The sequence below is a fragment of the Salmo salar genome, chromosome 07 (genome assembly GCF_965601325.2).
Source record: "Salmo salar chromosome 07, fSalSal1, whole genome shotgun sequence".
In the NCBI taxonomy this organism is placed as follows: domain Eukaryota; kingdom Metazoa; phylum Chordata; class Actinopteri; order Salmoniformes; family Salmonidae; genus Salmo; species Salmo salar.
In genome coordinates this window covers 31,655,001-31,667,835 of record NC_138297.1, presented here as the reverse complement: position 1 = coordinate 31,667,835, position 12,835 = coordinate 31,655,001, and the positions used below count along the sequence as shown (strand labels likewise).

General features: G+C 44.4%; 1 protein-coding gene across 2 annotated transcripts in view; it reads left to right on the top strand.

Moving 5' to 3' along the window:
* The first annotated feature begins 1,415 nt into the window (after positions 1–1,415).
* LOC106608926 (uncharacterized) overlaps positions 1,416–12,835 on the top strand; it is an 87,356-nt gene continuing 75,936 nt past the window's right edge. Inside the window, exon 1 of one of the 2 annotated variants that reach the window (XM_014207153.3) lies at positions 1,416–1,843. Coding sequence is in view for 1 of the 2 variants with exons in the window: in XM_014207151.3 (XP_014062626.3) it covers positions 1,793–1,843 (51 nt within the window). In the remaining variant the exon portion in view is untranslated. The remainder of the gene's footprint in view (positions 1,844–12,835) is intronic. The other variant, XM_014207151.3, reaches the window with a different exon arrangement.

Here is a 12,835-nt window from a genome sequence, read left to right as displayed (position 1 = left end):
AAAGATATAATTTAATCGTATATATTATTATCTGTAGTAGAAAGCGATGGGTTGGAAGAAGCCTACATAACAAACCCATAATGTAAAGTGTAACATCCATATATGGCCAGCTATGTAAACTTTAACATTGCTTTATCCTGCAATAGATGTTGTTCAATTGGTAACATACATTGTTGTCTTCTTCTAATGCCTCTTAAGGGGAAAGTAATCTAAAAGTAATCCGATTACATTACCGAGTTTGGGTAATTCCAAAAGTTACATTACTGATTACAATTTTGGACAGGTAACTAGTGACGTTACCGGATTTACATTTAGAAAGTAACCTATCCAACCCTGCACACACACATGCACACACACAGACCCACACACGTCTCCATTGACCCTGGTTAAAAGCTGACACTGTAAGGTCCTTCTCTCAAGGTCAACTGATTGACTGGCTGCACATAGGAAGAGAGTCTATACGTGTGGAACATGGCAATTAATAAGGGAGGGTAGATGTTACCCCTGTAGGTACAGATCTAGGATCATTTTACTTGACATCTTTAATCTGCACATGGTTCTATCCTTATGAAATCAATATCATGACTGACTGACTGACTGCACGTAAGTGAATAGAGTCTATACGTGTGTAACATGGCAATTACCTATAGGAACAGATCTAGGATCAGCTTACCCCACATCTATCATCCACACATGGGTATTGTATGTTTTTTATATCTTAAATGCATATACCAGTCATCTTGTACGCATATATATATATATATATATATATATATATATATATATATATATATATATATATATATTTTTTTTTTATGGTTTAGTGTGAGGAAATATTTGTAGTGGAAATATTATATATTTTTTAAATGTACTCATTGATTTTACTTATTAAAACGGTATTACAAAGATATTTTAACAGTGTAATGAAGCTGATAGTAGTTGCCTATAAAGCATTTCACAAATATAATAGTGGTGTATTACACCGATATTACATAGCTAATCGTGTTGTATTATAACACATAATAAACGGATAAGTAAATGAGCGTAATCACAATCATCGCACGCTGATGTGTGTGTGTGTGTGGTGTTCAGCAGACTGTTTAACACCGTGACCACTGGTTTCCCTCAGCCTCTTTGTGTTGCAGATATTTGTGTCACTCTCTTTATCGCTCATCTGAGAAACCTTCCCTAGGGGTACACACACACGCGCGCGCGCACACACACACACACACGCAAGCACACGCACACGCGCACACACACACACGATTGCCCTCTCAGACGATCCCAGTAAGTGGGAATGTCCCCTTTAAGTGCCGAGAGGCGAATGGAACAACTTCGTCTCCTCCCTCTCTGCGACGTAGGCCTCCATATCAACCTATCACCGAGCTCACCCCCCCCCCAGGAAGCCAGCAGCTCTGGCGAGTAAGTGCCTGACCCGACACTAGATTGATACTAGACGTTGTATCATTACGACGAATACTGCAATAGAGAGGATGAACTTGTTCTTCTACTTGAAGGGAATATACAATTAGATCTATTTTGGCTGTAGTAGCCCTTTAAATTCATAACGGTTGTCTTCAGTACTCGACACCAATTTATCAGACAAAGACGACTGTGGGAGAGACTTCGTTATTTCTCCTCAAAGGTTGTTTTTAAACCTTTCTGTTTTTTTTTTTTAACGACCTTGTTGGTTTTATATATTATTTTTTGTTATTGTTGTGAGGGGACTAACAGACCGGGACAGCAAAGTGGATTTAACGGATGCGTCGCCGCCTTCCACTTTATCTCCAAGATGCTATTGGTGTCTCCGCGGCAAGTCGACACACCTCGCATGGAGCCCATAGTAAGTTAACTACCTTTTCGTTATGTCGTTCTGATGATCCCTAGCGCTCGTTTGAAGCTGGGTCGAGGGTGTGAGAGGGAATGGAGAGTTGATGTGTGCGTAACGTGCTGCCAGGGATATGGATGGGATACTACACTTGATGGCTAAATTCCTTTATTGTAGTGAGACTACAGTGTGTGTGTGTGTGTGTGTGTTTCCTTATCTTGCTATTTCATTATGTGTTTAGGCTCTTCAGTGATGGCATTTGTAAGTTAAAGAGACTGATTTCCTCTCTCTGTCTCTGTGTGTGTTTTGTGACATGCTGAATATGCGTCCCGACCGGGAAGTCAAATCAATAGCCAACATTTAGTTAGAGAGCAGGATTGATAGATATCGTAGTGACCACGTAGATTAAACAGCTATTGTTGGGGGCTTCAGAGGCTATAGGAAAATCCTGAACATTAGCCTTCTGTAAATATTAGGTCGTGTGTGTCTCTCTAACGAACACCAGTCACTCTGTGTGTTCATAATTCCGGTAAAAGTTCCGTGACTAGATTACTTTACGATCGGCTGTTGTGGTTTCTCGGGCGTGCGTCAAAATTGCAACAAAATACATTTCCAGGGAAGAGCGTGGAGAGAGCGAGAAGGGCTGGCAACTCGCAATGGTACTTGTAGCGGTTTATATCAATATGTATGATACTGGAGATATTATTTGCTACAGCACTAGGCTGCTACTACCACCACTCTAGACGGAGAGTGGCTCAGGGACTGAATGCTCTCGTTGCTCAGTTCCAGCTCCTCTCAAAAGGCTTCTTCCCTTTTTGATAGCAAGTAAAAAACCTTTGTGTTCTCATGCTTGGCTGAACACACTAAGCAGTGAGCTGAGCCACTATACTAGTCTCTCTCTCTCCGTCTCCCTCTCTCTCTCTCTATCTATCTGTCTCTCTGTCTCTCTATCTGTCTCTCTCTCTCTCTCTCTCTCTCTCTCTCTCTGTCTCTCCCCCCCCCCTCTCTCTCTCCCTCTCTCTCTCTCCGTGAAAGTCAAGCCAAACCCCCGCCTCTCTCTCCCGAGCACCAGCATGCAGTCTCCTTGTAGGAATTAAAGCCCATTTATGTGGCTTCTGAATCGGCCGTGCAGTCAGCGGGCTACTCCGCTGTAACAAAAGAGCGGCTGTAGAGCTGGGTCAGACCGTTGCTTCGGTGTAGGAGAGGCTGTTTAGCTATTACGCTATAGGGCTGCTATAGCATATTAACGATAATGTGTGTGTCTCTCTCAATTCAATTCTCTCTCTCTCTCTATTTATTTCTCTCTCTCTTTATTTCTCTCTCTCTATTTCTCTCTCTCTCTTTATTTCTCTCTCTCTATTTCTCTCTCTCTCTCTATTTCTCTCTCTCTCTCTCTCTATTTCTCTCTCTCTCTGTGTCATATGGATTTAACTGCGATGTTAAACAATTGTGTGGATTAGAGAGGGGAAAACCATTTATGCACCAGATCAGATTGATGGTTGCTTGATGGCTTGATATTATAATAACACATTGACACAGATAAATAGTGTGTGTGTGTGTGTGTGTGTGTGTGTGTGTGTGTGTGGTGTGTGTGTGTGTGTGTGTGTGTGTGTGTGTGTGTGTGTGTGTGTGTGTGTGTGTGCGCTTTTGTTTAATACATATAGGAAATAGAGGAGGTACATAGTCTAGGGGCTTAGACCAGCAGTAGGACACACACATACACACACACACACACGCACACACACACACTGTGACTGACTGACTGGGGGGATTAAAAGACGGACTGCCAGAATACAATAATGATATTAAACACAAGCCCTGTCGTCCATTATCTGTGTGTGTGTGTGTGTGTGTGTGTTTGTTTGCGTCCGCAGAGAGAGACGACAGCGCCTACCCCTAAAAAGCTATTCTTGGCCTGGTTCAATAGGCTCAATTCACCAGATACCCTTTAGACACCGAAGGCTACAACAACGTCTCTACGCAACGTTTAGCTGTAAAGTGCTGGAGCAAGGGTTCTTTAATCATGTCGTTTTATATTAGGCCTATGTTTTCTTACGGCTACGTTCAAAGTTTTATAGCCAGATATAGATTAGAATATGAGATGGGGAGATAGAGGAGAAGGATACAGTTCGGGAAGCGATTGGATCAACTGGGTATTAAACCTCTGCAGCAAAGGGGTCATACGTGACCCTCGGGCTGCGGGCATGACAACCACAGTTAACAGGTAATAACATCTGTGCTGACGTCTGTGTGAGACGTTTGGTTGGGGTTGAGTAACGGGGGGTGTTTATTTTGAGGAGTTTTCAGAACAGGCAGACGTTCCATGTTGCTGTGCCGTTGGACGGGTCGACTCAGTTCCACTAAACGGTGAAAGGAAAGCAAGCAGTTGCGGTGGTGATTTAAGACGGGCTACCACACTCTCCTCCTCCTCCTCCTCTCCTCCTCCTCCTCTCCCTCTCCCTCCTCCTCCTCATCTCCTCTCTCCTCGTCGCCCTCTCTCCTCTCTCTCTCTCCCTCTGTCTGTCACTCTCTCTCTCTCTCCCTCTCTGTCTGTCACTCTCTCTCGATCTCCCTCTCACTCTCTCGCTCTCCTTTCCCCTCTCCTTTGCTTGACACAGATTTGGTTAATTTCCGAGAGCGAGCTAGTATTTCCATAGATATGCTAGGCTAGATATTTCCCTTCTTAGTTGATTGCTCAGTCTCTCCTCTGTGACGATGTCCTCTCTCTCTCTCTCTGTTCTCTCTATCTCTCTGTCTGTCTCTGTCTCTGTCTCTGTGCGTCTTTATAAGTAATAGATAGACTCATATCCTGTCTACAAGAAATAAAAAGTAGGTCTATAGAGGGAAAGAAAAAAACTTGGAAGACCCAGACTACTTTAGTACCAGACTCACAATTCAGGGCTGCGTTCCAAATGGCAGCCTGTTCCCTACACAGTGCACTACTTTTGAACAGAGCCCTATGAGTCCTGGTCAAAAAATAATGCACTAAGTAGGGAATAGGGTGCCATTTGGTACACAACCAGAGTCTGGTGATGCAATTTGCGGTCTAACTGATTGGAATGCTGAAATGGAGATTGAGAGAGAGACGAGTGTGTGTGTGAGAGATGTGTTTGTTTGAGAGTTGCGAGTGGCCCTAGCAATGAAATGGACCCAAGAATGTGCACATGGTATTTCCTTTAGCCAGAACTATGAAGAAGTCTGACATCGTTTTTTTTTTGTCTCTCTGTTTCTGATAAAATGACTGAATGAAAGAAAGCATATCTTTATCTTCCATCAGCTCAGTGTGTGTCTAAATCACGTGTGTGTGAAAGTATGGCAATGGTACTACAAAATGCTGCTGGTGCTTCTTCACACACTTGTTGGAAGTATTCCCCTCTTCACTGTTCATCAATGCATTCTGTCTCTCTCTGTCTCTCTCTGCTCTCTCTCTCTCTGTCTCTCTCTCTCTCTCTCTCTCTCTCTCTCTCTCTCTCTCTCTCTCTCTCTCTGTCTCTCTCTCTCTCTGTCTCTCTCGCTCTGCTCTCTCTCTGTCTCTCTCTCTGTGTCTCTGTTTCTGTCTCTGTTTCTGTCTCTGTCTCTGTCTCTGTCTCTGTCTCTCTCTCTCTCTCTCTCTCTCTGTCTCTGTCTGTCTCTCTCTCTCTCTCTCTCTCTCTGTCTCTCTCGCTCTCTGTCTCTCTCTCACTCTGTCTCTGTCTCTCGCTCTGTCTCTCTGTCTCTCGCTCTGTCTCTCGCTCTGTCTCTCTGTCTCTCGCTCTGTCTCTCTGTCTCTCGCTCTGTCTCTCTGTCTCTCGCTCTGTCTCTCTCTGTGTCTCTGTTTCTGTCTCTGTGTCTCTCTCTGTCTCTCTCTCTCTCTCTGTCTCACAACACACACACACACACACACACACACACACACAAACTCATCAATGCATTTTCCTCTCCACTTGGACCTAGTGACCTCTGTCATTACGCACTAATGGTGTTAAACGACCATTGACACACACACACACACACACACACACGCACTGACCAAGAGGCTATTAGCCAAAGCACTCTGCCTAATCATATATAGATCCTATTCTGTGTGTAGCTATTTGCTTATATTGACATACGGTTGGTGGCATTTACTTCAGTCTGTTATTACCCATGACGGACTTTCCAATGTGTGCCTTTGTGTGTGTGCCTGTTCCACCTGAACTTCAGACCAGAAGAATCGCAGAGAGAGAGAGAGAGAGAGAGAGAGAGAGAGAGAGAGAGAGAGAGAGAGAGAGAGAGAGAGAGAGAGAGAGAGAGAGAGAGAGAGAGAGAGAGAGAGAGAGAGAGAGAGAGAGAGAGAGAGAGAGAGAGAGAGAGAGAGAGAGAGAGAGAGAGAGGAGAGAGAGAGAGAGAGAGAGAGAGAGAGAGAGAGAGAGAGAGAGAGAGAGAGAGAGAGAGAGAGAGAGAGAGAGAGAGAGAGAGGGGGAGACTACTTTCCTAATGATTATATGATAATAATACTAACAGGTTATTACTGTGTCATTTAATATAAACTCAGGAATATTCACTTATATCTTTGCTGCAGTAGGTGAAAGTCTTGACTAGCCTATATATTTGGTGTTTCTTGTAGCGGTGTCCCGTAGCATCACCACAGCGATAGGCTCCCCCCCCCCACGCCGTTTCGGCTGCCGCGTCTCTCTTGTTCACTTCAATTCCAACTGATCCACGGCCAAATGAGTCCCAAGCACTTTGAAGTCTACTGCTATATAGCGATAGTCCTCCGCCAAAGGAATGTGTTTGTGTGAGCTCCTTCAGATCTAGTGCGTCGTCCAGCTCGTTGCCAACGGTTTCTCGGTCAGCGGCGGCGTCCCAGAGGGCACCCTGCGTAGAGCACCAGCTCTGGCTGAGGGAACAGTGCACTGCGTAGGGAGTAGGGTGCCACTTGGGATTGTAATGCGAGCCTCTGGACCAAGCCCACCCGAGCGAGCGCGGCACGACTGTCGGGAAAAGAAGGGGCTGGTTTCCCACGTCAAAGTTCCGTTAACCAAAAACAACAACAAGAAGTTGAAAGGAAAGAGGGGGGGGAAGATATGGGGGGAGACTTCTCTTTCATCAGACCGACAGTACGCAACGATGAGATGACTGATGTAATTGTGTTAGGAGAGCAAGAAGGAATGTGACCCTAGAGTAGTGCGCGCACTTGGCCCTTTTCAGTTGGTTAAAAAGGCATCTCTCTGTTGGTATCCTCTCTGTTGTTATGAGCCTCTTCATCACACAGCCTACTGTATGTACCTGTACCCTCTCTGAAATACCTCGCCCTTTACAAATCGTGTGTGTGTGTGTGTGTGTGCGATGATAAACAGCCATTTTCGCATGGAAGAGGGGATGAAAAAGGGGGGATGAATTTCTGCTGATCTCCAATGCTGTGCCATATGGTCACTCCCCAAGAGAGATGGAGAGGGGGATCACGGGGGAGGAGAGGAGGGAGGGAAAGGGGATTGAGGATGGAGGATGGCCTTGAGATGTGCTTGAGAGAACCAGCTGCTCTCTTTTAGTTGGTATGAAAGAGGGAAACCGGTGAGACGGTGAACGGGGGACTTTGGTGCAGACGTGTGGTGTGCGTGCGTGCGTGTGTGCGTGCGTGTGTGTGTGCGCGCGTGCGTGTGTGTGTGTGTGTGTGTGTGTAACTCTGACCCTTTTCTCCAGAGTAGCACCTCAGATCCACAGAGAGAGAGAGAGAGAAAGGGAGAGAAATATGAGATTTTGTTATACTGATTTCACAACAACTCCCAAATAGTACCCCATTAAAGGAAAAATCCACAAATTCCTATAATTTACAGTGTTAAATAACAGTAATATGTGGGAACAATATTTTTGGTGAACTAATATTTCATGTTGACGTTATAAGGTTGGTAGCAACGTAAAAATGGCCGTGGAAATCTGTTGCAGCTCAAGTCGACTATAAAAAGCAACAATGTAATGCTCTCTCTATGGGCTGGATGGCAAACATAACCACACACAACAATGTCAAAGTCAATATCAGCATGTGAAGTAACTAGTTAGCTGGAAAATTGCCTAAACCAACTGCACTATCAATTTAGGAGTCTCCAATCTCACCATGTTCTACCTGCAGATCGATGTGCCTCGCAAAGTGTTTCTGACATTTGCAAATGGCACTATGCAATGCACCCTGGACCGAAGAGGCTGACAAAGAGAAGAAACTGCACATTTCCCGAGATAGGAATATTGAGAGAAGACGACCTCCTGCGTTATAACATCGTCCAGTATTGAAATCTGACATCGTTTTCCGCCATCTGAAAACCACATTCTTATTAACTTCCAGTGTAGTGAGAGAGGCTTTATTTCAATACTACATTATACCGGGACAAATGTCTGCCTGCTCAAACGGCAATAGCTAAGATACACATGAAAGAAAATTAAAAAAAACGGGAAAATGAACAACATTGCTCGGAGGTGCACAGAAACAGTAGTAACATTCCAAATGGGCAAATCTTTCCTTTCGGTACAGTAATAACGATTGTCAGTCCATGAACTACTGTGGAGACCGTCTTCTTCCCTGGGTACCTATCGCTGTACCTACCATAGACTGTGTCTTTGGGCCCAAGACAGCGACCGACGCTCGTCGTTCCAGCTCATTAGTGTTACTCACTGTTTTGTTCACGAAGTCACGCCGTCGTCTCTTCCTGCTACCGCTGTGGTTCAATGTCCCCCAGCGCCCGGGGGGGGGGGGGAATGGGGACGAGGGAGAAGTGGAGAGGTAGAGATGAACAGAGCGAGGGACAGAAAGAAAGCGAGAGGGTGGGGAAAAAGGGGAAGAGGGAGAGAAAACAAAAGAAAAAGGAAGAGAGAGAGAGAGAGACTGTAAATATCCAGTAATATAACATTTTGAATGTCTCTCTTGTTTTGAATGTCTACTGTTCATTTCTGATTGTTTATTTCACTTTTGTTTGTTATCTATTCCACTTGCTTTGGCAATGTAAGCATGTTTCCTATGCCAATAGAGCCCTTTGAATTGAGTGAGAGAGAGAGAATTAGGCCGATACCTGCTAATTATCAAAATCCAGAAAAGAGCCGATAAATTCTACAACCACCTAAAAGGAAGTGATTCTTAAACCTTCCATAACAAAGCCATCCCCTACAGAGAGATGAACCTGGAGAAGAGTCCCCTAAGGAAGCTGGTCCTGGGGCTCTGTTCACAAACACAAACACACCCCACAGAGCCCCTGGACAGCAACACAATTAGACCCAACCAAGTCATGAGAAAACCAAAAGATAATTACTTGACACATTGGAAAGAATTAACAAAAAAACTGAGCAAACTAGAATGTTATTTGGCCCTAAACAGAGAGTACACATTTACATTTACATTTAAGTCATTTAGCAGACGCTCTTATCCAGAGCGACTTACAAATTGGTGCATTCACCTTATAATATCCAGTGCACAGTGGCAGAATACCTGACCACTGTGACTGACCCAAAGTTAAGGAAAGCTTTGACTATGTACAGACTCAGTGAGCATAGCCTTGCTATTGAGAAAGGCCGCCGTAGGCAGACCTGGCTCTAAAGAGGAGATAGAGATGTGCACACTGCCCACAAAATGAGGTGGAAACTGAGCTGCACTTCATAACCTGTATGTAATATGTATGACCATATTAGAGACACATATTTCCCCTCAGATTACACAGATCCACAAAGAATTAAAAAACAAACCCAATTTTGATCAACTCCCATATCTTTAGGGTGAAGTACCACAGTGTGCCATCACAGCAGCAAGGAAGAGTGTTGAGAGAATATCAATATGTGTGTGTGTGTGTGTGTTTGTATAATGAAGTCTCATTACCATGGAGAGGGGACGTTTTTTCCTTTTCTTTTTGGAGGACTGGTGTGTGTGTGTGTGTAAGGGGTCATTAGTCTTCCTTTGAAACGTGCCAGAGACCGTAGGTATGGGCGAGATGGCGAAGCCGTAGCTACGTGTGGGTGTTCGGCGTCGGGAGCTGTAAAGAGGCATTGACCATCCTAAACACCAGCCTTGTGTCTCTGTCTATGTTCGTACCTTCCGTTCTTTCTTTCTTTCTGCTTGCATTTTGTTTCCATATTTTGAGGCGTGCATTTTCTGTAGGTGATGTGATTCAGCGCTCATCTGTAAAAGAGACCTTGGTCTCAGCATGACCCCCTGATGAAATAGAGCTTAAATAAATTCAATGACGTTACATTTGGTTTAAATATGACTCTTGTATTGAACGGGATATTCTCTACGTTCAGTGGATACTATATTTTCATTACTTTCTATTTAACTCGGCAAGTCAGTTAAGAACAGATTCTTATTTACAGTGACAGCCTACCGGGGAACAGTGGGTTAACTGCCTTGTTCAGGGGCAGAACCACAGATTTTTACCTTGTCAGCTCGGGGCCCCCCGAGTGACGCAGCGGTCTAAGTCAGTGCGTCTCAGTGCTAGAGGCGTCCCTACCGACCCCGGTTCGATTCCAGGCTGTATCACAACCCCGGCCGCGATTGGGAGCCCCATAGGACGGCGCACAATTGGACCAGCGTCGTCCGGGTTAGGGTTTGGCCCGGGTTAGGCCATCATTGTAAATAAGAATTTGTTCTTAACTGACTTTGCCTGGTTAAATAAAAGGTTTAAATAAAAGAAATGAAGAAATGTGTGTAATATCTAGTGACAATGCTTAGTGTGTGTAGAGAATCCCATTAACTCGATCTATACAGGCATCACATGATTATATGAGTTAGTAATAGTACTTAATATGTGTCGTATGATAGGCCTGAATCATAGGTTCTGGACTATAGGCATCATTCAACAGGGATTCTGGTCCTTGTTGACGCCAATGCTTCCCACAGTAGTGTCAAGTCGACTGGATGTCCTTTGGGTGGTGGACCATTGTTTATACACACGGGAAATTGTTAAGCGGGAAAAACCCAGGAGCGTTGCTGTTCTTGACATAAACCGGTGCGCCTGGCACCTACTACCGTACCCCATTCAAAGGCACTTCCTTTTTTTTGTCTTGCCCATTCACCCTCTGAATGGCACACATACACAATCCATGTCTCAATTGTCTCAAGTCTTAAAAATCCTTCCTTAACCTGTCTCCTCCCCTTCATCAAGCATAGTTTTCACCTGGATTCACCTGGTCAGTCTATGTCATGGAAAGAGCAGGTGTTCTTAATGTTTTGTATGTTGGGTCCCATTTTTTTTTGTTATAGTTGTAGACTAGTTATAGACTTTTTATCGTGGCAATTTGCAATTATTTTCCCGAAAATGAGCTGACTGGGGAAAAGTGTCTTGACGTGTTCCTTGATTGAACCATTTTATGCGGTAAAAGTGTGGCGATTGGTTAAAACTGCGTGCCCTCTTTTTGCAGTCAGGTGATCGGATAGCAGGGACTGACTATAAATTCATGTGGTTTATAACCACTTATAGTGAGTGACGTGGTTATGACAGCGGTGTATGCGTGTTACAGCAATGTCAAGGATCCCATTGACTCCTGTAATCTTAAGGCATGATGTATCTCATTAGTGCACGGACCTCCACTCAAGTCTCGACATGATTTGAAATATGCCCTTTCATACTCTCACTGTGTGTGTGTGTGTGTGTGTGTGTGTGTGTGTGTGTGTGTGGTGTGTGTGTGTGTGTGTGTGTGTGTGTGTGTGTGTGTGTGTGTGTGTGTGTGTGTCTCAGTGCACTAATGGTATTTGACAGGCAGAGGGGCTGAGTGAGGTGGCTGGCTGGCAGGAGGGCTGGAACTAGGTCAGGACACAAACACATACATGGGGAAGAGCCCTGGGGCACGTAAACGAACACACATATGCACGGAAACACACACATGCTCACACGCATGCACTAGGCTTGGGCGGTTTTCAGATTTTCATACCTTCATACCGGCCTTGTGCCATCCTGGGATATTCGGTAATATCGGCACTGAACACAAGGGGTGCTATTTTCAAACCCAACAGAGCCTCTGTAATCTGAAGGTTAGCAATGCTAACAAGTACATGCACATTTCCATGGCAAATGCTAGCTAAATGCTAACAAGCGCTTGCGAACATTTTATGCAGTCTCTGACGTAAACTTTTTGTAAGACAGACATCCCAGCTCATAAATTTATACAAGTAACAAAAAAAAAAATGCTGCTCACAGTTAACTGCATGCACCAAACAAATAGTAGACAGCAAGGCTCTTGATTTAGGAGGAGATTCTATGCTGTTAACAAAAGAAGCGTGATTTTGCAAGAAGCTAACCCCTTAGCTAGCTAACAAGCTACTACGTTAGCAAACCAAATGCACAACTGCATAGCATTTAGCACATTTCAGACAGTTAACTTGTTAGTTATAAGATATCTAGCTGGCAAACATGAAGTTGTTGAATTCTACATTGTAGCTATGTCGGCTGACGCGTGCTGTACAAACATGACCGTGAAAGGCTCCGGTCTCTCGTCGTTGCGTATGTGTACTTTTTAATAACAACACGTGACTGAGGACGACCCGGAAAGGTTCTTGTCGAATAATGTGGCAGGTGAAATGAACAACGTGATCTGCTTCACCTCCTAACGTAATGCACAAGTTGACCGCAGGTATTTACTTCAAAAGTAGCTACATATATTCAAACGTATTCCAAAACGTCAAATAAATACTTTCAGCAGTATTGACGGTGTTGGAAAAACCATCTTATGGCTATTTCCAAAGACCCAGTTATATGGTAGATACCATTCTCAGCCCAAGTCTAACATGCACAGTCATTTGATGCAGAGCATTTTGACAGTGCTTCTTTTAGAAAACCAGCGACATATATCTACAAGCAGTTGTAGCTACGAACACGTTTGTCTGTCTTTGTCTGTTTCAGTGTATTTGTGGAATCCCATGTGTTTTCTATGCACCTGCGTACTGTATGTATGCAAGTGTGTGTCCCTCCCTCTCCTCCCCTTTCTGACAGACAGTGGTGTGAGTCGTGTGTGTGTGTGTGTGTGTGTGCGTGCGTGCGTGTGTGTGTGTGTGTGTGCGTGCATTGGGGTGGAAGG